This window comes from Hypomesus nipponensis, chromosome 18 (assembly GCF_054491055.1).
Source record: "Hypomesus nipponensis isolate SF chromosome 18, ASM5449105v1, whole genome shotgun sequence".
Taxonomy (NCBI): domain Eukaryota; kingdom Metazoa; phylum Chordata; class Actinopteri; order Osmeriformes; family Osmeridae; genus Hypomesus; species Hypomesus nipponensis.
This window is the reverse complement of record NC_140378.1, coordinates 18,328,303-18,354,091: the sequence shown is the minus strand read 5'-3', so window position 1 is coordinate 18,354,091 and position 25,789 is coordinate 18,328,303. Positions and strand designations below refer to the sequence as shown.

The 25,789-nt window shown below is 42.2% G+C and overlaps 3 protein-coding genes across 3 annotated transcripts; 1 reads left to right on the top strand and 2 right to left on the bottom strand.

The window, feature by feature from the left end:
• Positions 1-6,286: 6,286 nt before the first annotated feature.
• pdyn (prodynorphin) lies at positions 6,287-8,346 on the top strand. Its single transcript, XM_084680417.1, has 3 exons — positions 6,287-6,371; positions 6,810-6,950; positions 7,414-8,346. Exons 2-3 carry the CDS (start codon positions 6,828-6,830, stop codon positions 8,044-8,046), a joined length of 756 nt encoding a protein of 251 aa, XP_084536543.1. The 5' UTR covers positions 6,287-6,371; positions 6,810-6,827; the 3' UTR covers positions 8,047-8,346.
• A 409-nt stretch (positions 8,347-8,755) lies between these two features.
• Positions 8,756-14,858, bottom strand: gmeb2 (glucocorticoid modulatory element binding protein 2). The gene is made up of 10 exons (XM_084681409.1): positions 14,718-14,858; positions 13,541-13,699; positions 13,173-13,255; positions 12,797-12,921; positions 12,548-12,651; positions 12,102-12,259; positions 11,818-11,889; positions 11,000-11,137; positions 10,727-10,849; positions 8,756-9,983 (listed from the first exon to the last, which is right to left on the bottom strand). The coding sequence occupies exons 2-10, from the start codon at positions 13,666-13,668 to the stop codon at positions 9,358-9,360; spliced, it is 1,557 nt and encodes a 518-aa protein (XP_084537535.1). The 5' UTR covers positions 13,669-13,699; positions 14,718-14,858; the 3' UTR covers positions 8,756-9,357.
• A 1,005-nt stretch (positions 14,859-15,863) lies between these two features.
• On the bottom strand, positions 15,864-25,100 carry stmn3 (stathmin-like 3). Its single transcript, XM_084679915.1, has 5 exons — positions 24,945-25,100; positions 18,166-18,261; positions 17,853-18,031; positions 16,753-16,944; positions 15,864-16,414 (listed from the first exon to the last, which is right to left on the bottom strand). The coding sequence occupies exons 1-5, from the start codon at positions 24,961-24,963 to the stop codon at positions 16,355-16,357; spliced, it is 546 nt and encodes a 181-aa protein (XP_084536041.1). The 5' UTR covers positions 24,964-25,100; the 3' UTR covers positions 15,864-16,354.
• Between the last annotated feature and the right edge of the window lie 689 nt (positions 25,101-25,789).

Genomic DNA, 25,789 nt, shown 5'->3' with positions numbered 1-25,789 from the left:
GTGCTGATTGGCTTGTCTTCCACACTGCAAGGGCTGACAGGACGACAACCTGCGCCCCCTACTGTTCCCTTGACCCATCGCTTCGACTTCTCAAGTGGATTTGGTCAACCTCGTAAAAACAGCCTCTTTGACTTTTATCCTTCTGTACTCTTTGAAAAGTTAATAAAATTACACATCAATTTTCTTTAGCTTACAGTGCAACAGATCAGTCAAGTGGATGAAGGGGAAGAACAGTCCTCTGTATTAACGCAATGTACAACTATTACTAGCGTAATAGTACACTGACTCCTTGCAAAGCCAGATTATTTATGTGTTCAGTGTACTTTCTGATCCCATTCCTCAAAATGATACTAAGATAAATGTCACTGCTCCTCAAAACCAGCAGACCAACTGGGAAACCCATTGACATCCAAGAAAATAGTCAATTGGTTGAGAGTAGATGCATTGTGATGTAGATAAGGTATTTAAATACACCGTCGTGTATAGTGTGTAGGTGTCTGAATATCTTTAGAGACCCCATCACAATTGTGGTTTACAAAGCAACAGAGGAAGACCATAATTGTCTATTATCTCTTAACCTTGGAAACCAAGGTGGCAACTCAAGGCAAAATATATATTTTCATATTTCTTTCTCAAATTCTTCATTTAAATTTGTGTTTTTCTCTTTGTATGTGTGTCTGGGTGTATATGTATACTTGAATGCCCTTGATTTGTAGTTTTATGAATGAAAAAAACATCTACTGATGATAAAAGAACTAAAAACAGACTTCTGTCAAACCGTTCAAAAATATTTTGGGGGAGGTCTAAATGCAGATTGTGGTTACATTTAAGCTCCATTTTAGCTGAGACCCATTGGCCTGCTGTGACCTTGGTCAAAACAGGTCAAACAGCATTTTGCATTCGACAGCTGACAATGGCCTGGATTATGGTTGAAAACACTCAAGGTCCACGGTTCAAGGTCCTGCGGTTATTCATATTTGATCTAATTTCCAAATCAGCGCCCGAAAAAAACGATGACCGTGTCGCAGGTGGAGAAACGGCAAAATGCTTTTAGACGCCTCCCAGGAAGTCCGAACTCCATGCTGGGCCAGGGCCGCACAAAGGAAACATGGGAAGTCAAGCAGGTGACTCTCTGATGCATCATTTATTGTTAGTGTCCCCAACAACGTCAGGAGCGCTTATCTTCTTCAAATATACAGCAGGCCAAGTATGGGGACAAATGACAAAACAGTGTGCACCAGACATTTAGAGGCCCTAATTTGTCCTGTGGCAACAATCACTCCTAATAGGATGTAGATGGCCAGATTCAGGGTGATAATCAATCATTTGGGATTGAACCATATCTGGAAATGTATTTCTGAACAAACAATGACTTCTGAGAGGGGAAGCCTATATTATTATAACACATGTGTTCTAATACATGTGCACATATTGAGGTTTCGTTCTAATATCAGTACCACTCTCACTTTCCGTGGATTGTTTAAAGACCCAACATTTATCACTAAAGTAGCCATTATTCATTTAAAATGGTAGAGTTGAGTCATTCCTAACTGTCCTTGGTAATTATGTTGCCTGCATCACACCTGTCAGAGAAAGAGAAATCTGAGTTGAAACAACCTCCTCCCTCACCTCTCTGTGGATCAAAATGTCTGTCTCATCCACAACTAAGATTTGAACGTTTAATCTTTTTTATTTTTACGAAGAACAATAGTTTTCACACCCTGCTAAGCACAGTTATAACTAAATATCATGACAACTCAATCAGCAGTGCCTTGAAACACATAATTTTCAGTTTGTATTGGTTTGCTTTGTCTTTGTACAATGTATTGAACACAATGTGTATATTAAAAAAGCTGCATTGATGTTAAGGTGCAGTGATATCATACTACAGTAGTTGTCTTGTTTGTTGTACATGTAACATGCTATGTTCTTCTGTATTTCTGTGTGTGTGTGGAAACACTTACAGCCACACAGGCTCACAAGAGGCTGAGATTCACAGGGGAAATTTGTACAGCAATAAAATGACCTTGGTCTCCGGAGATACGAGGCAGAAATAGGAGCTCTTTGGGATCCCAAGGCTGTGTGTGCGACACTTGTCTTTAAAACTGACATAACTATCATAACGTTCTTAAACTGGGTTATGTCTGGTCCTCGAATCCATCTCCTCGTTAGAGCCTCTGTCCGAAAACCATCATGATGATGTGAGGACCACACCCTAGTATAGCAATTGTTTGTCATATCCGTTGCATGCATACGTTCTCATCTCCCGTCAATACTTCATGTGTGTCTTGCTGCAGTATTTAGGATCTCAGGGATTCTCATTGACATGAGTAGGCGTAAAGGTGCGAGGGTCAGACTGAGTGAATCCCATCCCCCATATCCATTAGGCATTATTTTGACAGGAAGTGTCTCTGTCTTTGAAAGGAAGACACACCCACGCAAAAAAAAATCAATAAATCAAACACGCTGTAATTAGTCCCTGTTATTAGATGTGCGTTTTCATCTGAAAGTGAATGTTGGAAGATGCACCCACCCCCACTCCAACTCCTACCCCAGCACTCACTCTATTTTCTTACATATATCCCACCCCTACATCTATCCCCTTCCGACCCCCCGCATGCATACCCTCCCCCACCTACATGTTTTTTATGCAGGGCACAGTATTTCACATTCAGAGTTCTAACATGTTGATACAACTGTGAGGAAGACCTTCCTCCATAATGCAAGTGACACATTCTGTGCTGGAAAGGTGAGCAGTTGACTAACTATAGAACTTCCAAGAAAAGGTATTAACTACTAAAACGTCATTAGGTTTATTACACAAAACCATCACACGTCACTAGGAAGTCATGATCGTCCCACTCTGAGCTAAGTACTTACTCCTCAAATAAAACGACTGCCTCGTGCTTCACCTTTTCCTAATTTTCTCAGAAGTTGATTTCCATCCCCCTCAAGACTTATTTCTGTGGCGTCGGCGTCGGCAGCTCCTAACGGCTGCTATGGTTACCTTCACACTAGACAGGGTAGAAAGTTAAGGTGGTGTCGTCGCTAACAGTTTCACCACACCTCACTTCTGAAAACCAGTTTATTTTTCCTAACAGATCGCTTTCTTCGCTGAAGGTGTCAAATTTCTCCAAGGGGAGGTGGAAAGATGAAGAAGACTGCCTTGTCTAACTAATAAATATAATATATGTTTATAAAATATCTATCAGCTCCACCACATACAGTACATATTGTAAACTGTGGTCATTTGTGTATGTCTTTCACTCCAGCATGCATGTCACATTGTATGACTAAAAAACGTTTCTTCTTCTACCAATGTCCTTTCATCATGTTACTGTAGTACAAAACCTCAAAATATCATTCCATATTATTTATAACATGCGGCTATGAAATGTATTTAAACTGTAGATTGTGTTTATGATAAAAGCAATTCTGTTTGTAAGTCATTTTGCACTCGATAATTATTGAGGACCAGATGTTGTGTGTGTGAGAGGCAGAGAGACAAAGAGAGAAAACAAGAGAGTAAGAGAAGGACAGAGAGCGAGAGAGAGCAAGAGAGAGAGAAAGATGGAGACAGAGAGGAGATAGGGATAGAGAAAAGAAAGGAGAGACAGAGAGAGAAAAAGGAGGGGGGAGAGATAGAGAGAAAGTAAGAGAGAGAGAGACAAGAGATAAAAACAGAGCCATGTCTTTCATGTGGGAGGACCAGTGTAGTTCCATCTGATGCAGGTGTTTCCAAGTGACAAAGGTATGTAGACGTAAGCAGAGCCATTCAGACGAGCGAGGATGATGATTTACGAGATGCTCTCAATGGTGCTCGCTATCCAGGGCACCACAGATCATGGAGGCCTGATGAGTGGATTAATGATTTATTTAAAAAGCAGCAGTGCCAAACAAAGTCTGCTATTATATAAAATAAACAGTTTTTTTGGTCAGACATGCTAGAGGCTACTGTTTCTAGTGGCATGTGCTGAAGAATGTTAGGATTCTCTATGTGGTCCCCAGAAGACCAGACGAGATAAGAAAATCTCGCAGATACAACAAAAGCTGTTGTGCAAATGTTCTCAGAGTCGTATCTTTGTGTCAGCAGTTGTTGACCGTTCTTTTTCATATTATTTATTTTTTTAGGTGTCAGAGGCACCATGTCAATAAGAGGCGAGTTGTGTTTACCTAGCCTCGCAGCATGGACGTTTTAGCCAACTGTGATATGCAGTTTTGATTCCCTCTCACAATTGTCTCTATTTAAACAGATGATAGATGAAAAAAGAATCCCTAGTCATTTGTCTTTTCAGCTCTCTCCTCCTTATATGCCAGATAGGTCAAGTGCACAAGTCTTTACAATGTTCCAATACAACTACCTTCTTGTTGTTCCTCTATTGAGTTTTGAACAACAGGCTCACACAGTGCAAGTCAGTTCTTGCATCATCCTAATCACTCTTGAAAGCTCATTATGCAGCCTTTAATCACCTCATATCCAAACCGTGACACCTTGTTTGAAGAATATTTGCATCTGCTTTAGAACTGACCAGCCAGACGTTTAGGGTTTGGTGGTGAGAACAATTCTACAGGTTTACCGTGAAGCCACAGATAGGCCTGCCATAATCAAAACAATATGACGCATATATTAATCTCAAACAACAACAACATAAACATATCAGTACCATCGCACAGTCCTTGTTTAAAAATCCACCACGCATTCAGTCACCTTCCACTCCAAGTCGGATTAAGACGCCAGGCTCAGAACTTGAAACTGCTCCTTGGTGCAGAGCTGTTTGAAAGAAAATGACATTCATTTAAGAGTCTGGAGTCTTAACCCAAAGGGAAACTCGACATGCACGTATATCAGTCGCCTGGTGAGCCAGTCTCCCACAGATAACGTCAGTTTGGGAAATGGAAACGCATCGAGGCTCTGAGAAGCCAACCGACTCAATCAAAAGACCGATCAAGACATCAAGAGAAACCCAACAATGCCCACTCGAGGTTGCCTAGGAACGCTTTGCCAATTTGATTGGAGCTCATTAAAAACAAGATCACATGATTTTCATCTGGGATTAAGAAGAAGAAAACATCTATACCTACAGTAAGCATAATTGCTCCTGCTTAATGGTACAAGAATGATAATACAGAACACACTGGGCATTGCTGTTGTAATGTCAGAAGCTGTAGACCATGGAGAATTAAACATTTAGTTAAAGAGTCCTTTGATATACAGTATACACAATACCATGAAACATACACTTGGGACAAAAGGAGGAAGGAAGGAAGGAAGGAAGGAAGGAAGGAAGGAAGGAAGGAAGGAAGGAAGGAAGGAAGGAAAAAAGGGATGACAAATGCACTTTGTAATAACTACTTTGTCCACTTACGTGTGAACTCTAAAACCCATTTTGTACAACATGCGTTTTAGAGTTCAAACACATTGTTCTACAACTATTTTAATTCGTTTTCAAGAAGCTTTTGCTGATATGTTCTTTTTGTACACTTGTGGTTAGGGTTAGTAATGGGACCAGTTTAGGGTGCTTTGTGACATGGCAGTCTGTTCTTCTCACGGGGTTAGATCCAGGGTCTAGACAGATATACATTATTAAGTAGACATTTTACAAATAGAACCATTTTACCAGTTAAAAGTTCTGCCGGGAAACTAGGCCTTAGGCCTTGATGAACAGGTAATGGACAAGACAACTTGCCATGTGGGTAACCCTTATTAACTATGATAAGCATTGAATAAAGGGGATGTCTTTATGAAGCTATTTATTAAAATATCCACTGGCTCATTGTGAGTGTGCATTGTGCTGTTTGTGTGTGTTACCTTGGTTGCAACTTCAAGGTTTTCCTGTATTCATATAGAAGGAGCCAACCATAGGCTTTTCAACTGCCTTCACGTTCAGTTAGACTCCATTTCATTGTGATTTCATCCATAATTCACAAATCTTGACACACTTTATGGGTTTCATTATACACAGGACATGACTAAAGTAGTCCATACTTTCAGTAGAATTCTTAGACTCTTCCCTACAAATTATCCACATGAACATGTGTGTGTGTACATTTATGTTCAGTGAAATTGCCAGGTTTCTGATAAACGAATGTTGTGTGGGCGTGAAACAGATAGAGAGGGAGGAGGCGGTGACGGGTACGAGTGAGACTATTTGCGCAGTATTTGTCTCCCATTGGCCAGTTTATGGAAGCTACTCTGATGTGCCCCAGTGACACGACGAAGTCTCCGTCAATAAAAAGAAAGGCGAGGAGCCAGGCAAAAGAAACAAACTACAGTTGGAGGGCCATTCATCCTTCTGCGAATGGTCTCACGCGCCTTCTCACAGCTCCACATCTATGCGCCAGGGTTGAACTAATTCTTCATCATTGTTGAGGTAATTCTAAAATAATTATTCAAATTTCGCATTTATTCTTTTGCAAACTTGGGATGTATAGGGTCCATTAACTGGTCGTTACAAATAGTAGGAAATTCTATGCTATTGACCATTCAATTGTACATAAGGTATTTTCCCATTTATTTGGTAGGCTTTCAAACTTTAACAACGAAACACTCAGAAGTTCATTATGCGAAATTGACTACTGACAAACCATTAGCGCATTAGAAAGACAGGCAGGAAACACAAAAATAATAATAATAATTAAGACTTAATGAATGGACAAACATATAGCCTATTATCTGATTGAATGGGGACTGGAATATATATATCAGTTATTGTTTGATGATATTACGACCAGGGTACAGTAGGCTAGTTGTATACGCAAGAAAAGTAAGCTAACGTCATTTTTCTTTTCTTTTTTTGCTTACTTTTCAGGGACTGTTTTTGCCAAGAATGGAGTGGTATGCCCTGGTGCTGATACTCAGCTTGTCATCTTCCATCCAAGCAGATTGCACGTCCCAATGTCTGAAATGCGCACAAGAAATCTTCAACACAGAAGAGCCTATCAGCAGTTTGGTAAGAATCACAATTTAGACATTAAAGCTCGTTCATCTCCAATTCAAAGTAACAACAGAAAGCACTGAACACGACAATCCTTAGTTGTAGTTGTAGAGTAGTTCTGTTAAATGGCAGTACATTGTAATTGAGCTAGCGGAGTTGCGAGCCATGTGGACAACGGCTCAATATTCAGCACCACGGAAACCGCTCCTGGCGATTGAAAGCGAGGGAGAGTCAAGAAGGTTCTAAGCTAGTCTCATGTCAGATATGGTAATATTCGCATTTCGCTCGCGTCAGTACACATAGTGAGGAACAACGATTAAATGACACAGATTCAATTTTATTCTTTTTGCTACTACATGTGAGTTAAAACTGTGCGTAAACTGTGCGTAAAATATATTTTTTATATTTACCTTCTCTAAAATGTGTTTGCATGCCAAATAAGTACATGTCGCTTTCATGTTCTATTATTCTTTTATAGACTTGTACCTTGGAGTGTGAGGCCACTCTACTGAACAGTGACGAATTAGAAAAGTGTGGGAAGATTCTACAGGCACGCGCTGTGGATTTGACGGAATTCAGCGAAGATACCGGTGCAAGGAGCGCACCACAGGGAGAAGAGGAGGAAGTCGCAAATAAAGTCAAGCGGTATGGGGGATTCATTAAAAGAATCGATAAGAACAAAAACAAAATATTTACATCTCCTTGGCGTGAAAATGCCGTTTTTAAAGGAGCATTCCCCAAGAAATACGAGGACTTGCTAGAGAAATTTGCTGAAAGAGACCTGTCGGAGTTTTCTGAGGACGACCAGGGCGGGAGTTTAGCATCTGAGAACGAAAAAGGGGTATACAATGATGACGACGCAATTAATGAAGTTAAACGTTATGGTGGGTTTTTACGCAAATTTGGCCCAAAAAGGAGTAACTCAATGGAGGAAGGAAGACAAGGAGAGCTACAGAAGAGGTATGGTGGGTTCATGCGGAGAATTCGTCCAAAGTTGAACAACTTGAAATGGGACAACCAGAAGAGGTACGGCGGCTTTCTACGTCGCCATTTCAAAATATCCGTCCGTTCAGATGAGGAGCCTAGTTCCTATGACGACTTGGGGCTATAGATAAACGGTGAGGCCGTCATGCAGGATGACGTAAAGAACTTATTCCGCAGATTCACTTGAATTCTTGCCATAATCCGATAGTATCCGTATGTGTGCTGCCAATTTCGCTTACCTGGTTGCACATCATTGCGGCAGATTCCATGTCTGTTAATCAAAGTCCTGTACCTGCTTGTGTCAGTCATGTTTTGAACGCCTACTGTGTGACGGACTTACCAGTGACTAAATGTTAAAAGTTGTGTGTTATTAGCGAAATATTATTTATATAATATGCTTGTTTAATAAAATCATTAATAAAAGCAACTACTTTATTTGTCAAAGTGGCAAGAAAAATATGTTTGTGTCTCTGACTGAGAAAATTATATAGCCTAGCTTGAAAGAACTGCGACACACACAACGAAAACTGCACGCACACAAACATACATTTAGCAAAACGCATACCATACCAGAATCTGGGTTCAAAACCAGAGTAATATATTTGCACCTTCAAATAACTGTAGAATCTTCTTTTTTTTTTTTACAGTCACTTTTTTTGCTTTATGGGTATCAGAAAGCCTATGAGCACCATCTTGTGGAAAAGTGAGGCTACAAAGTCGTTAGTCTGCTATTGACGGTTCCATTGAATCTAATGCTTTCTAAACCTCTAATTCAATTATTCTAAACCATGTTCTACATTAAAACAATGAAGGCTATACAACATTATCAAATTACAAACCTTACAAATGACAATTTATTAACAAAATGTACAAAATATGTGTCAATCTCCACATAAGCCAAAAGACAATAGGTGAAATATATTCAATATTGAACAAAAATCTACATTACACATTTAATTTATCTGAATTCTTACATCAGTCATTTTAATGCAATATTAATCCTTAAAGCAGTATGGACACCTGAGAAAATCTTCATAAATTTTCAACAGATCAAAATAATTAACCTTGAAAAAACCTCAAACTTACATTGCAATGAACATTCTATCCTGCCATACAACTAATAATACAAATGCTCAGTAGATTTATATCTTCACACACACACACACACACACACACACACACGCATTTTTGCTTTCAGTGGCAGGTCATGTCCACACAGTGGTACATATCTTGCGGTCATCTTCACGAGTTGGATAGAAAATCACAACATGACAGTTCAAAGCTGCATAAGCACTTAACCAGCGCTAGAAGTGCACTTCTTTTTCCCAAACATACTGTGGCACAGCAAGGCTCCTAACCTAATGAAGTCTTCATCCCTGTGGAAAGCAAATGTGGGGAGGTCGCCGGGCGCGAGGGGGTCTGGGTTCTCCGTTTCTCCTCACTGCTCCTCTTCCACCGGCGCCTCCTCCACCTCGACCCCCGGCACCTCCTCCTCCGCCCGGTCCTCGATCTGGATGTCCACCTGCTGCCCCTCCAACGCCGCGGTCGTCAAGTTGTCGTTGCCGACCGGCAGAGCCACCACCGTGCCCTGCTGCGTGCAGGTCAGCCCTTGCAGGGTAGCGCCCAGCGAGGCGGGCAGCGTGATGAGCTGGTACTGCGGGCCCAGCACCTTGACGAAGTTAGCGGTGCCTTCCTGGACGGACGCCGCGGTGGAAAGCACCGTCAGGTTCGAGGCGTCGGGCGCCAGTTCGGCCGTGCCCCCGGGAGACGTCAGTACCGTGTAGCTCCCCAGCGGGGTGGCGCCGCTCTGGGCGCCCGCCATGGTGAGCACCTTACCCAGGGGTAGGCCTGCCAGCTGGGAGAGGGGCAGGGTGATCTGGGGGTGGGGGCTGGGGGCGGCGTTGACGGCCGCGGGGCCCGATACGGCCCGGGTGAGGCGTGGGCGCTTGGGGGTGGGAGGGGCGGGCACCGGGGCGAGGGTCATCAGGACGTTGTTGAGGTGTTGAGATTTACTCTTCAGCTCTTTGGCACGTTTCCTGTGCTCATCGCACTGCTGCTCCAAGGCTACGGAGAGAGAGGAGGGTCAGAACTCACGTTGAAAATATTTTTTTTTATTGCTCATAATACTGTGTGGGTGTTCTCAGAATGTATACCGAATGACATAAGATTGCCAAGTTTAAAGCAAATTCCTTGATTTGCTTCTCAGTACATTATATACGTGTGAAATGAGTTCCTGAAAGCATGTGCAAAGTGCAAAAACTTTGTTGCACTGAAATGTGGAGTTAGGCCGTTGAACAGTTTCTCCTCCGTTTTCAGCTCAGGTTTTGTATAAGCGGAGCCAAAACTCAGCTGGTACGATGCAAAGACAATGTCATTTATACCTAAAACTACTGCGGGTAAGTCTGTTCTGATATCTGCAATTGATTTAGCTAGTGTTGCTGTTGTTGCTAAATTCAATAAATTGAAGGGGGCGGAGATTCAGCTCCTTCAGGCGACATGCCCCCCCCCCAGTCTCAAGCAGAGAAGACTGCTGATTTTTCTCACGATTTCAAAGCCTAATTTAACATACTTGTCTGTGTTTTTTTTCCATTCAAATTTGGATGAGTAGTTAACAACACATTCTTCTGTGGTGTGATGAACTTAAAACACATTTTCAATTCCATTTTACAGCATCTTTAAGATAAGTCAAGCTTTAAGTCAGAACTTGATGAACTGATCTTTACTCTCACTTCCTGTAAAGCATATGTTGACTTGTCTTACACACCAAGCAGAGGAAAATGTCGTCTGTTAATGAATGTCTGACTCACCAGCGAGGCTGCGTGTGTACTGTTCTCTGTACCGATCCATCTGGCTTTTGTGACTCGCCAGAACCTTCTTAACGAGTTCCAGCATTCCAAAGTTCTGCACTATGTTGTTAAGCAGCACAGCATCTGGACAAAGACATGATTGAGAGAGACAATCTGAAGTCAGATAGGTTGACTGTCTGTTTTCACACACAGAAAGATGCGTTGTCTCTCTAGCTAATGTGGATGAAGAAAAGGATTTATGTTTGGGAACGTGCACACACACACACAACTGACCTTTGACCTGCAGCGGAGGTTCGGCCACCCGCTCCTGCATGCCTTTCAGTACCTCCTGGATCTCGTTCTGGAAGTCCTCCACCACCTCCTCCAGAAGGCCGGCCTCCTTCAGCCCACGCCAGAAGGTGACAGAGTCCTCTGGTGGACACCAACACTCTTATTAGACAATCCTCAGATCAGCTCCAGAGCTAATACACATGCTAGAGACATTAGCGCTTTTGGCTAGCACAGAGACACAACACAGTAGAGTCCGTTGCCTGTTTTGATTCTGAACAGAGGACTGTTCCAGGTCTGAGTTGACAGGAAACAACGTCAAAATCGGAATCATTGCAACCGTTGGAATACAGCAGGGTTTCCCGCAGCACTGTTCAGTTAAGGCGGGCCGCCTAGGAAACACACGCCTGCCGCCTTCACTACGTTGTCGACGTTTTTTTTTTTGTTGGAGCGATATCCGCCGTGTTACTCCGTCCTGTTTTCTCCTTTCCATTCCAAAACGCCAGTCTCCCTTCTCTGTAGAACGCATTAGTCTATCGCACAAACTAGCCCCCCCCTCCCGGTCTGACAGCAAACCCCACCCTACCGCTTTAACAAACACATTTTCTGTTGGAAACCCCGTACAGTGCTTTGCTTTTTAATAATTGTGTTATGTCCACTGTACTGTCCTGTCTGCAGTGTTGAATGTATCTCTGTTTTTAAAGCTCTGGGTAAAGAACAAATTGCCCCTCGGCACAATAAAGGTTTTCATTCATTCAGTGTCCTCGTTGACAACCCAGAATATGGAGAGCTTTAGTCTTCTGGAGGTTGAAGGTCCAGCTCACCTCCTATAGCAGTCACCCACTCTGTGCTCTCCTCCACTGCTTCTGCTGGGAAAGCTGCAGGGGAGCCATTCACTGGAGCAAACAGCAGAGCACAGGTTACTCATCTATAATGAACTTACTTTACATTGACTTCATGGGGTCTGCAGAGATAAATGACGGGGAGAAATTGCGTCGCGTGTGTGACATTTTGCTCAATTCACGTATGAATTGAACAGAACTAATTGTTTAAATCATTAATTTTCCAATTTATATAATTCAGTGTTATAATCAATGAATGAGTTTACCATCTGTCGTGGAGGGAGTGACGGGGATGAATTCAGTAGACTGTTGGCTGCTGATGGACACTCGGGTACCCACCAGGTCAATCTTGGTACTGCGGCAGGTGTTCGAACACACCTTAGAATGCTGGTAGAAGTCCAGCTCACCTGAGTCCATGATTTTCCTGAGGAGGTTACAGGATTACAGGTCAAGATCCTGACAGACAGCAAGAGTCTTACTGCAGGCCTTCCTACAATCCTAGAAATCGGGATCAAGGTCCATCTTTTTCATGTGTTGTGTGACAGTGCCACCTTGTGAAGCATTTGTGAACTGCCGTTTGAAAATGTTAAACAACACCTGTTAAAATGTACAGGTATGCCACTTATCATAATGTACATAATATACACTTTTCATCAATGCACATCTTTCAGTTTGTATATACACACACGTTAAATGCTTCAGAGCTCCACACCTGAGCATAGTTCCATTTAAGCGGATGGCTCTTTTCCAGTCCTTGAGCGTGGATTTCCCGGCCAGAGATACAAACTCCTTTGGGCTGATTAGGTGCTCATTGAACTGGAAAACAGATCAATAAAAACATCAAACAAGCAAACAAACAAAGAGCTCTGAGAGGTCAGACAGACCTCCGTGGCTTCATAATGAGAATATTTCCTGCTTCATGACGTCCAAATCATTCAGACCGGTATGCGAACGTACGCACTTGAACGCATTTGATGTTGATGCCAGGACAAACAAACTTCCTCCAGACCAGGGTGGCCTTCACGTCGCCACAGGTGACGGGGTAAATGATGTCAGCCTCCACATCCACTTCCTCTGACATTTTTACTGTTCAAACAGACATCCGGTCAATGATACACACACTCATAATGCCCTGTCCCTTTAACTTCCACCATGAGTAGCAGGGGTGAAGGTTTCATTATACATGGGTGGAACACATCCCATTCACTGAAAACAGCAAAACTGCCCCCCCTCCCCCCAAAAAAATTATGTCGCACCCACATTTGACAACAAACATATGCCCCTGTCGAGTGACGTTATGAGAGAAACGTCCCTCTACAGAATGTGTCACACGTTACCTATGACTGCCTCCTTTGACAGTGCATCTGTACTGGCTTCCGTTTCTGATTCCATGCTCCCATCTGCAAGAACTTCTCCTTCCCTGTGTGACACAAGATTACAACACAAAACATGGCTCATTTCAGCCCATTACGAGACTGACTATGCTTGTTCCCACCTCACAATCAATCACAGGTTTTGGTTTACTAGGACCTTATTGTAGGCGTGCATGTACTGCATGTGAGAAAGGGTGCAAAGCTGAGTCTAGAAGCAGGCTTGCATCTGTGACCAAGCAAAATCCTTAACAGACTGAGATTACCCCAGTATCCTAGCTCGGTAACAGCCTTGTGGTAGAAAATGCCTGTGTGTGTGTGTGTGTCAAGCTCACCCTGCATGGGTCAGATCTACATCCACCAGCACGGTTTTCAGATCATCCACTGAGGTGGCCGCCTCACCTACCCCATCAGGGGTTGTCACGACTACCACCTCCTCCACATGCATCTCCGACGTTGCCATGGGCAGGATCTGACCTACAGGCCCTGGAACACTAATAAGCAAATGCATAGTCGGAACGGAAGAATGGAAATCTTCCATCACACTTGGTTGCAGTACTACTATATATATATATATATATATATATATATATATATATGTTCTGCTGACATCTTGTGAACACTGGTAAAGGGGTCATTAGACTTTATTGGTTGAATTTTACAGTGACGGGTTACCAGGTCAAAAGTGTGGCCTTTTGTAGCCAAGTGGGTTTAAAATAACTAGCAATTTCTTTATTTTGCCACATGTGGAATTAAGTTGTCACGGGTGGTAAGAGACAGGATGTTGTTAAATATGGAGTGTTATATCAAAGAGTCTGTACATTTAAGTAATCTGGATAATCCACCATTTTGTTTAAAATGAAACTCAATAACCACGTCAAAGAATGTTTTCATTGGCATTATGAGGTGTTGAGTGTTGTTTTTTGTGTCTACAACATAGCAAAAAGAGATATGTTCTGCCGATGCGAAGCCAATAGCTTGCTATTAGGCTACCGGGATAGGATAAATCAATGTACAATATGCGGCAAACAGCTTTGCTCTGTGAGCTTGATGCTGGCGAACCATGCCAACAACTTCAAGCTCCCTAGCAATATATCCCAGCCATTGACTGATTCGTGTCCCCGGGCCCTAATTTATACCTCGATGGTCCTGTTAGAACATGGGCTAGTACAACCGAGTAGCTAACGTAAGCGGCTAGCGCTACTTGTATGATTCACAACCATAAAGTCACGGTGTCAGAAAAATAAGGCTAACGGCGTTTAGCTTTGCTAGCTGGCTACGTAACGTTAAGTCGTTTGGTATAAAATAGCGTAATCTTTAACGAGCACGCACGTCGTTACGACGACGGGGGCGATCGTGGCGTGCGTGCACTGTTTATCTGTAGCTACCTACTGGTTAGCTAACCTGCTGCAGACCCTCTCAAACTATAATGTTGATTAGACTATGAAGTACTGTAGCTAACTTACAACTTGCTAAAAGGTAGTTACGTATACACTCTATTGTTCATCTTACCTTTCGGTTTGTGATCTCAAAAGTAACTCGTTGGTGCAGTGGTTGCTGTCTATGTTCTCCTGCGCAGTTGTGGCTATGGTATGGCTAGCTAGTGTTAGCTATTCGCATTACAGCAAAGGCTAATGGGGTTTGTTCACGAGCGTCGAGTGTTGCTCTGGCGCAGTCGCATGATCCTTATCTGTGATGAACTCTTCAGCCACCCAAACCCTCCGAGTGTTAAGATAATTATAAACAATACAAATAATAATATATTTTTTTTTAAAGTTGGAGGTGGTAGTGCTGTAATTATTTTAAAATATCACTTTGGCAAAAGAAGGTCAATTTAACATTTAGGGATTATAGAGATGAATGACCCTATATAGGGTATGGTAGTCCTAGACGTCTTTAACCACTTTAAAACTATTGAGCTTGTGTGTGGGTTTGGCAATTCAAAACTAGTGACTAGTTTGACACTGGAAATATCGTATTGTGAGTTACATACTGCCCATACATGTGTCAGAGAACAGCGTCAGTCGTGTGTCAGCAGAAGCTACAGCATAATGCAGTGCAGGCGCACTTTCAATGTACAGCTTGCCCCTTGTGACTTGCATGGCGATGTTCTCTGAAAGCACCGGATGTGATCAACAGTTATTTACAGTTATGTACATTTTGTCATTTAGCAGACGCTCTTATCCAGAGCGACTCACATTAAGTACAGGGCCATTTCCCCGAGACAAGTAGGGTGAAGTGCCTTGCCCAAGGACGCAACGTCATTTTGTCACGGCCGGGAATCGAACTGGCGACCTTCAGATTACTAGCCCGATTCCTTAACCATGCCTGCAATACAGCAGACTAAAAAATTATTGAATAACTTCCCAAACTGAAGGAGTAGACTACACTTAAATCTAATTTAATGGTTTTAAATGTAATTCTTAAAAATGTTCAGTAATCTTTTTGCACACAATTGGAAGCATAACCTACTTAAAAAGTACACATGTTGTACTTTCATACTTATTGGCAACTTTGATATGTGCAAGTATGTACTTTGTACTTATACTTTGTAAGTATACTTTTTATATTTTTTTGCCTGGGTTCTAAAGGGAACATGTCAATTGAAGGGATTTATGACACACCCCCTTAAGAATAATGACAACATTCATTACACTTGAATTTTATTAGTCTGTTACACAGTTAGATCAACACAGAGAATCCCTATCAACAATCCATGCCGTATGTATGTAGAAGCGATGCAGGTCAGTATAGTATGTCTGTGTGCAGTTCTCACATGGTTGGGTTTGTGTGAATGATGTGTGTTTGCATATGTATGTGGATGTGTGTGCATGCGTGCACAAGCAGATTTCAGATTCCAACCACTTAACTTCGTTCTGACCATAATAAACCGTGAAAATCTAATGGTTGAAAAGCCTGTGGCATTGTTGTAAGTTTTGTGAAGAAACATTATACAGTAGACGGAAGTGTTGTAAAATGCACTATGACAGTTATGTAATATCTTGTGAGTAAACTTGTTCCTCTATTAAATGACAGATGAGTTTGCAGGATGCAGAGCTAAATCATGGCATTTGACACACAGGTGTTAAAAAAAGTTATTCCTCGCTAAAAACACACTTCACACAAGGGATTCCTGCAGGAAAGCCTTTTTATCCGGAGAGATCGGCTTGAAGCTCCTTGTTCCGGCGAACTTCCTCAGCATGCCTCTCCTGAAGAAAACAATCAAAAACATGTCACAGAAGAAAACACCTTCTCATTTCGAAGAGACATACTTTAATAGTCACAGCCTTGCATTCATCGAGAGGGAAAATAGGCGAAGCACGATTGTGATAAACCAGAGGAAGGAAAAAAGGAGGGTCGAGGGTGAAGAATTATATCAAATCTTATTTGTTTACACACAATGTCAAAAAGAGCTTCACACATGCCCATAGAACTGCACCTAAATCAACCTAAACCCTCAAGGAAGACAAGAAAAAACTCCCAGGAAAACTCATTATTTTTAAGAAGGACAGTAAGAGTAATACAAACTGACAACGCTTCCCCTCACCTTTTCACGAAGCCTTTGCTTCATGGAGTTCAGGTATGCCTCACGGTTCTGGGTGATCACCTCCATTTTGTGGTTGAGCTTCTCTTCGGCCATCTTGCTAAAGTTATTGTTCTCCTCCAGGGCCTTGTGCAGAACCTCTCGCTCGTGTTCCCTCCGCTCAGCCAGCTGTCTCAGAACCTGGGCCTCCTGAGACTGGAGAACACACACACACACACACACAGGGGGATGCTTAAAATGCAGATTAGGCTACATCATTAGAGGACTTGCGTAGGAATCTGGGTCACATCGAGGATTGAATATTGCAGAAAGATAATATCATAAATAAATCTGGAATTATATCTAACTCATAAGAAACAAAAGAGATACTTTAGGAGCACACTGTTTATCTGTATAGTGTACATTCATACATCATACAGTTAATATCCCTTACCTAAAAATACTGAATTATAATTCACAATTTGTATTTACTTTTTACTGAAACAAATTCTGCTTGGTCTGCCTTGTGTTGTCCCTTGACTTCCACTCACAGTCTTTCCTCTCCACGGTACGACAGTAATGACAAGCCTTCCTTATTCATGACAGCCTTTTCCCCCTGAGCACCCAATGACATGCAGCTCAGGCTGTTTGAAAACCAGCCAGCCAGTCAAGCAGTTGTCACCCAGTGATGGTAATTGGTGTTCAGTGGTTCTGGCGAGGTGGAAATACTGGTATACCACAGAGAAAGGCAAAGTAATGAAACATGTTCGGAAAATCCTCAGAATTTAATATTGTGGGGGAGTGAAGGCAGTTATTAGTAATTGCCATGGTGAGCGATGTTAAGGATTTCATTTTGACTGAAAGGTGTCTCGCGCTCTCGTTTTTCTGGTCCATTCATGTGTGACAGCTGTGGTTTTACAATAGAATAGATATTTAAATATCTGCACGAGAGGGGATGTGGGTGGAATTTGTTTTTTAATCATCCATAATTTTCTTCTTTTTTTCTCCATCCAACCCTATTTCTATGCTTCACGTACGCTCCACTTTAATGATTCATCTATCCCTTCCCATCCTTTTCATTCTCTACGCTTCGATCTATCCAAAAGATTGTTAGTACTTGTTACCTTCCTTCTCTCTTCGGCTGCCTCCAGCCTCCTCTGCAGCTCATCCAGAGAGATGTCCTTCTTCCTAGGGGGAGAGGCCAGGGGACTGGGCTTGTCTGGAGACAGGTCGGTGGGCGACTTCAGGATCACCTCAAAGGACTGTCCAGACAGTCGCTTGTTGATGGGCTTAACCTCCATATCTGTTAGTACGCATAAATAACTCGTCTTCATACAGCAAGACCCACACAGCGCAGTGACTGAAGGTCTGTGAGACTTGACTGTGATGACCTGCAGTTATGGCAGTGATGTCTGTGATTACCAAAGCATCACTAACCTCCAAACTGGTACTCAGCGGTGGGGATGGGCTGAGGGTATAGACAGGAACAGATGAGGGACATCATGGACATCTCCTTGATCTTCTCTGTGTAGGCTGGCAGAACACATTACAGGAGAGAAAGGGAAAGAGAGAGAATGTAATGATACTACAGACTACAGCATTAACAGTATTTCTGCATTTCCACTATATTCTTTTGTGGCCATGGCAACTCCCCGGAACAATATATTTTTTTTTGGAACGTAAACCGTAAACAGATCAGTTTAGAACGTAAGGCCCTGAACTGCATCCAGCTAGTGCGTTCCGTACATTAGTCGCTAGCTACGCTATCGTCATCTCCATCGATTATCATGACTAGCGCATATTACAATAGCCCACATTAACTGGTGTGAAAAGCAGCGATACATAAGGAAATTAAATTCTAAATCGTGTTCCCTGCCCGACCCACTAGAATCAAATTATCATGTTGGTTTTTCCCCCGATAGATCTTAAATTGATACCTGGGGTAACCTACAACGATGTCTACCACTTTTTGGTAGAGAGAGTGAATGCGTTTACAGTAGGGAGGCTATTAAAGCGTACAAAAGTCTAAAACGTTCATCCAAAAAGGTCTATGCGGTTATGGACATACAGTAAACAACAGTTTGTGATATGCAGTGGCCCACCATATGTTGTGTAGTTTGTTTAGTTGTAAGGTGCTGCTGAGAAAAATGTGATAGTGCAGCAATGGCAGTTTTACTATAAATGGAGTTACCGGCTCAATTGCATTACTGTACCTGCCAACACACTAGTTTTATCACCCTCAGCACGTTTTTTTTTTACTGCACAAGAGCAGAGTGGTGCAATGCACGAGGCAGATGATTTATGGTCTACACTCAAAAGAGACATATAAACTCTGTGAGGAAAAACATATTCTGTGTCAATAAAGGTGTGTGTGTGGGGTGTGTGTGTGTGTGTGTGTATGAAATTGAGAAAATGTTCAACACTTTTTCCCCTTCAAAACAATCTACACAAAGGACTCTTTGACATTTTGGCTCACGGTCTAATATGTGTCCTATCTCTCGTTTGCACCCCAAATCCTTTAACAGCCACAAGAGGAAAGACCATGCCTGAAGATCAGAGTCAATCAATACAGCTCTAATTAGTATTGTGTTGGTAAAAGGTCAGGCTTCACGCTATCTGAGAGACGAGAGGCTATCAGCAAAGCAGGGCTGTGTGGATTTGCTAGTCAAGAGGCTTTTATTGAGGATTTGGGGGAGGAAAAACAGGAGGTCACTGATTAGTCACACACACATGAACCCAGTGCCACAGTGAATTCAAATGGTTAGGGTTTTCCGGCATTTTTCCGATTTGGCAGTGGAAAATGTCCACTTAACAATGACAAAAGCCATGTTCTTATGCCACAGAGGACAAAGGAAAGAAACTAAATGGGTGTCGACCATATTGACTGCTGTGCTGTTTAATATCCTCAACAGCAACAACTAAAATTATAACGTAGGAAAAACTCCACCAAACCCAATTCAAGCAACAAAGCAGCTCACAATATCCACAATTACATACAGAACATTAGAGTAACCTCTGAACGTTCCGCACGGACAAAAGGGGCTATTTTTAAAATCAAAATGTCGATCTTTGCCTCAAAACCCTGCAGACGCATATCATGCAGTATTTATCTGTGTGGTTTTATTCTCCCCCCTCCACTCCTTGTCCTCACATGGTTGCCTGCCATGGTTTAGCCGGGTGCCGTGCCAAGCAATGCAACAACCCTCAAACCGAAGTTTCAGTTATGTAAGTGTCATGTTCTCAGCTACCTCTCATGTTTGAGAGGAAATGCCTGCAGGTCTTAGGCTTCATCCAAATACCTAAGCTGAAAAGTTTCACACAAACATTACATTTAAATGTACTTCCCCCCTTCTGCATTTAGCATTTTACAGTGTTATAGGATTTTACTGAAGTATCTATTATGGTAATGAAGATAGGGACTGTGCATGTCTAGACTACTGGCCCACAGAAGTACTGCTTCCTCTTGAAGATCAATGTTCATCTAAAGATGTCCTTCCTTCTACAGAGATAAACAGTCTATCACCCTCAAGCACCTGTGGTACTTCGGATGAATGAATTTGGCAGTCTGCTCTATTTGTGAAAGACTCAATATTTTTCATTACTTGTTTTTCATTGCTCGTTATGTTTCCTGTTTGATTCAATTGCCTGATCATTTTGGGTGCGGTGTAAGTTGCAAACATGAAAGTTGAGTTTTATTATTCTGACATGCTACGGTTGGCATCTACCCTCCACCTTTACACTACATCTTCCTGTTTTATTCTGTTTGATATCTGGACAAAGTACAGATGTAATGGTGGGGGGGGTGGGGGGTGAGAGAGAGAATAGGAGGGAGAGAGAGAATAGCAGAGATAGGGAGACAACAACAGAGATTTTAAAAAATCAGACAAAGAGAAGATGCAGTAAGAAGATAGAGTAGAACGAGGGAGAGAGAAAGAGGGGAGCGAAGTGTCTGGAAATGCCCTGGCCCCCAGACATATACTACATGACAGTTCTATATTCAGGAGACGGTCTGTGGCCTCCTGCGGTGTGGAGACATCTTTGCCACAGCAGGGGGCCCTCCTCCCTCTATCCCTCTCTCTCCATCCCTTTCTCTCTATATCCCTCTCTCCACCCCTCTCTCTCTCTCCATCCCTCTCTCTCTCCATTCGTCTCTATCACCATCTCTCTCCATCCTTATCTCTCTCTCTCTCTCTCCATCCTTCTCTCTCTCTCCATCCCTCTGTCTTAATCTCTCTCTTTCTCCATCCTTCTCCAGTTCTCTCTCTCTAAAAACACATTTCCTCCCATTCACATCTCTTTGGTAGGGACACTCAGAATTCTACTTCCTGTCTGAAAGGAGTATAGGAGTTTGGGTACAGTCTCACACACACACACATGCACACACACACACACACGTTCTCTACCACAAGGCTGCTGGCTAGTGTTTGGGCCACTGGGGTAATCTCAGTCTTAAGGTTTTGCTCAGTCATGTACTAAATAATTGAGAAGCACACTGTCAACTCCAGCCCCCATCCTCTACAGCAATCCATTTGGGTACAAGCACACAGACACGCATACACCCACAAAGGCTTTCACATAAAAACATTGTATGCCGCACAAAAAAGGACGATATTACCATATTTCTGCATACTATTTGAGTCCCTTCACACCTGAACACACACACACATACAAGCACACACATACACACATATACACGCATACAAACACACATACACACAAACAACACAGCACACACACACAAACGATCTCCTGCTGTGCGCACACACGCTCTTCCACACTGGGTGCGCGTTCTAAATTATTAAAATGTTCTTTTTTAGAAAACCTCCATTCGTGACTCAGGCTGCAGCCCAAAACCTATCTTTGCTCAGACTCTCTTAGGGGTAATGGCCACCTTTTGCGTCGCTTAGGCAAGCTGCACTGCAATGCAGCTGTGTGTGTCCGTGTGGGGATGATTCAGGGAGACTCACCACTGGAGAGAAGGAGCTGCTGTATTCGTATTATGCTACAGTAGGTTCAGTCTGGTCTGCATGTGGACCCAGGTGCTGTCCGTGGTGCTGAACCTGTGAATGAATCCCATTGGTTCTAAAGAGTGTGTTTTTCCTCTTTCTCTATAGCATCTAACCCTCCCTTCCAATTTCCACGGAAAGGTGACAACAGCACACTTGGACTTCTGCTAAGAAATCGGAACACAGATATTCTTTGTTTGTACTGATTTTGATCTGCCTCGGGCTGATATGATTTGACTGTTTCCACGTACTTGATTCAAGCTGAACTAGTTCCTGCTAATAGGATTCAACAGTCATATTCATTTTCTTATACACAACACGGCCCAACTTTATAACGCTATCAAATAAAAATCCATTGAATCATATTGGATAACACTGTATTGTCTAAGTTTCTGATGAACACTCACAAAAGACAGGAAGAAAATCGAACTTCCCATAAAGAAGTCATCGTTTAAACTGCAGGAAAAAGATAATGTCTGTGTGTTTCTTTTGTGCTTGTGTCCTACTTTACCCATAACACTGCACCTACGGTTACCCTAATATTTCTTCTCAATTGCACTGTCTGACTAACTGGGTGTCACTAGGGAAATTAGGTTGAGGCCCCCCGCTTGAAATCATGCTCGGATATGAAATCTTAATATAATTTCTCCTTTGGCTCACCCACTACCCCCCCAACCCCCACTTCTTATCCTTTCTTTCTCTCCCTCTTTCGCTCTCATCTACTCCCCCCCCCCCCCCCAAGGCTGTTATTCCTTTAGCCTCTGCTCCATTGTTTATCTCTATTTCTACATCTCTCCACCGTAAACTCTCAATCCTTTCACCGCTCCCACTTTTATCTTCTTTACAGGACTTCCAGGAGTCTTTCCAGTCTACAGGCACTATTCCCCATTCACAAGGGAACACAACCAACTTTTAAAAGCAGGCTTTGATAAGACTAAGATACCACGCATGCACATTTTGCACACTAGTACAAACCCACTGGGAACCTAGGAGGAAAATCTGAAAACCTACCAAGATTACAACAAAAAAACTATGTTCAAGGGCACACAAAAAAAATCCAGTTGTATTACTTGTTCCTTGCTTGTTTCTTTTTATGGCAATAAGAAATGATACTTTATCTGAAAGATTTGTAAATGCTACATTTAAATCTCTAGCCTTGGTATGGGTTTTGCAATGTATATCACACTGGTGGACCACCCAGTCCATGTCCAGTCCAGATCTGACCAACGAGAGAAAGCTATCCAAATGGAACCAGATAATTGATTGGAGCAGAATGGGGGTGAAGGTCAGGTCATCTCAGCTCTGAAAGAACGTGTGACCTTTTCTTCTCCTTTTACCCAACCCCATCCATCTTGATTAAGACAATATTGGATAAGAAAAACTAAGAATAATTTGATCAGCTACAGGCTTTGCTGAGGCCTCCACATTCAGCTCAGCTATTTGTCTTCCACAAGTGAACTACAGTGACACCTCACTAAAAGGAAAGGCTTTCCACCCGATGCAAAAACGGATTCTAAAACGAACACAGAGAAAATTTCAATTTTTATCTCTCTGCCTCTCACGTTCAACGGTCCATTTATTGTAACAGTCTTCCCACAGAGAGCAGCTGACCTCTGTAAATGCCAACTGTGCTGGCACATGCCGAACACATGGACTGCTGTTGTGTCCCCTTGTTCTATCTGTTGCTTAGGGTGTGGCTTTTCCTTGCACAGCATTATTGATCCACAGCACCACACACACACACACACACACAGACACACACACACACAGACACACTCACCTCAAAAAACACACACACAAACACACACAACCACTCCAGATCATTAAGATAAAGGCCCCGTCTGCCAGTTAAGTAATGACACAGCATGGGGTTGTGTCACCATTTGAACATTACTGGTATATCTGCATCATATTCCTTTGTGTTGTCTAATTGCTTGCTTCCAAATCTTTCCTTCTTTCTTTTCTTTCTTTCATTCATTCTTTCTCTCTCTTTATCTCTCTCTCCCCCTCCCATTCTCCCCCCCCATCTCTCTCCTCCAGCTGAGCTGTGCTGGGAACAGGGTGGTGGCCCTGGAGGTTTTATGTGTCTGATGTCTGGGTGTCTGCAGCCAGGACGCATGTGGCTTGGGCTAATAGGACCAGACTAGCCCACAGCCCAGAGCACACATCACAGAAGAAACATCTAAATGTGCCTGAGCTGGTCTTTGTGTGCCTTGTGTGTCTATCTTTCAAGATACCTTGTGGTGGGCTTTATTCCCAATGTATAATCAATCAAGCAAAAGTAAATATTTGGTGGCTGAATGGAGTCTGGATAGGATGGTTAAGGTTGCTGCATGAAAAATTAGAGCTCAATTCCATGTTTACACAAACGGTATTATGGTATTACACTGTAGCAAAATGACAAGTCCATTACAATCAATTTCTACAGCTTTAGCAGGCTCAGTGTGACTTCAGTAGGGAGGAAGAAGTGTGTCAGTTGGTGGAGGATTACTGTAATATGCTTTTCAGTTGTTGATGTGTGTATAATAGCATTACGGTACATGGGGCAGAGGCCTAATAGCATTAGCCATAAATGAAATTACACATATCCTGACATGAACAGTTGCCAAAGGTTGCTGTATGTCTTGGTGACTTCATCATATGTAAATTAAATCATTTAATTAGTTAAGACAAAGGCCCTCTTATTAAAAAACAAACAAACACACACACGCACCCATAATGACCTTAGATGCTTATATCAGTAATTATTATAAGCAAAGTTTGTTGCCAGTGAAATAATCATCCGAATATTTCTGTCCATTCTATATAAATCAAGGGCTATAAAGTTAAACTCACATAAAATGTCCGACTTGGTCTTAGCGTTGTTTTAGCGTTTTGTTGTCACACTTTCTAACAATGAATTGGCATAATATGGAGCTTAAGCGTTTTGACTTAAGGAGTGCCCCTCTCATCTTCACCAAAGCTTTTAACAACCCACATACAGCAAAATATTTTAGGCCTAAACAATAAATTCACCAGGTTATCTCTTATACGATAGAGCAAACAACAATAGTTCGTAAAGATTTATAATCCTAAAAGATGTAACGGCGAAAGGGTGAATACTGTACAAGGACAGGTACAGTAATGGTGCACCGACACAGGCTACACCCAAATAGTCCTCAAAATCAGCAAGAACACGAGCACTTATCACACCCCTTGAACGAGTCGTACCTGATATAGTGCTCGTCATGATGGTGGTCTCCGATATCGGGCGAATGCAGAAAGAAGGTCAACCGTATTCAAGGGAATTGAGGGTGATATGGATCCGCGTCTGTAAGGCTGTCCGGTGCTGCGTTAACGAACAATGAACGACGCACTCTCAGTCACATCTAACGGGCTGTGGTTTGACAAGAGGAGGGGTGATGGCAGGGGGCGCAGGCGTGATACGTACACGCACTATCTCTCCCCCTGCGCACGTTTGATTTTAATTAATAGGTGTGTATTGCATCAAAAACTATTTCTGTTCTTTGAGGTGCAACGTGTAAAAGGGCATTATAGCCCTACGTACTATAGCCTGGTACATTTGAATTATCCTATTTTCAAATTGTATTTCACAAATAATCCATGAAATTACTTATTAATGTACCCATGGTTAATATTAGTTTTGCTGTTCCATTTTCAGTATAATATGCAGTCATTGGCATTTGATGTAAAAGCCCTAAAGTAAAACTATATGTTTAGATTTACAATGATTGTAACACTTTGAACACAGCAATACATTGTGTAAAGGGAAAATATAAAGTTGAAGCACACATGCCAAACATTGTGCACATGCCTCATTTGCAGCCATCTCAAGCTTTCTTTATAAATATATTATTGCCCGTCTTACTATTTGTTTACCATTTATCAAATATTAATTATTAGCATGACTTATTTGCTGTCTTCTTATTTTAATCAATGTCTATAAGACTGGTTCTCAAAGTCAGAGAGGGGAGTTGTCTTTCAAGGGAAAGAGGATGACAATCTGAGTCTGAATGGTTGCTATGGTAGATCATTAGACAAGAATACGACTGTAA

Coding starts and splice junctions, on each gene's coding strand:
- stmn3 (XM_084679915.1), bottom strand. Junction 18,032..18,165: donor CGCTGAGTACCAGTTTGGAG/GTTAGTGATGCT, acceptor GCGTACTAACAG/ATATGGAGGTTAAGCCCATC. Junction 16,945..17,852: donor CAGCCGAAGAGAGAAGGAAG/GTAACAAGTACT, acceptor TGTGTTCTCCAG/TCTCAGGAGGCCCAGGTTCT.
- pdyn (XM_084680417.1), top strand. CDS start 6,828: ATGGAGTGGTATGCCCTGGTGCTGATACTCAGCTTGTCATCTTCCATC. Junction 6,951..7,413: donor AAGAGCCTATCAGCAGTTTG/GTAAGAATCACA, acceptor ATTCTTTTATAG/ACTTGTACCTTGGAGTGTGA.
- gmeb2 (XM_084681409.1), bottom strand. CDS start 13,668: ATGGCAACGTCGGAGATGCATGTGGAGGAGGTGGTAGTCGTGACAACC. Junction 12,922..13,172: donor GTCAAAGGAGGCAGTCATAG/GTAACGTGTGAC, acceptor CTGTTTGAACAG/TAAAAATGTCAGAGGAAGTG. Junction 10,850..10,999: donor ACCTCCGCTGCAGGTCAAAG/GTCAGTTGTGTG, acceptor GTCTTTGTCCAG/ATGCTGTGCTGCTTAACAAC.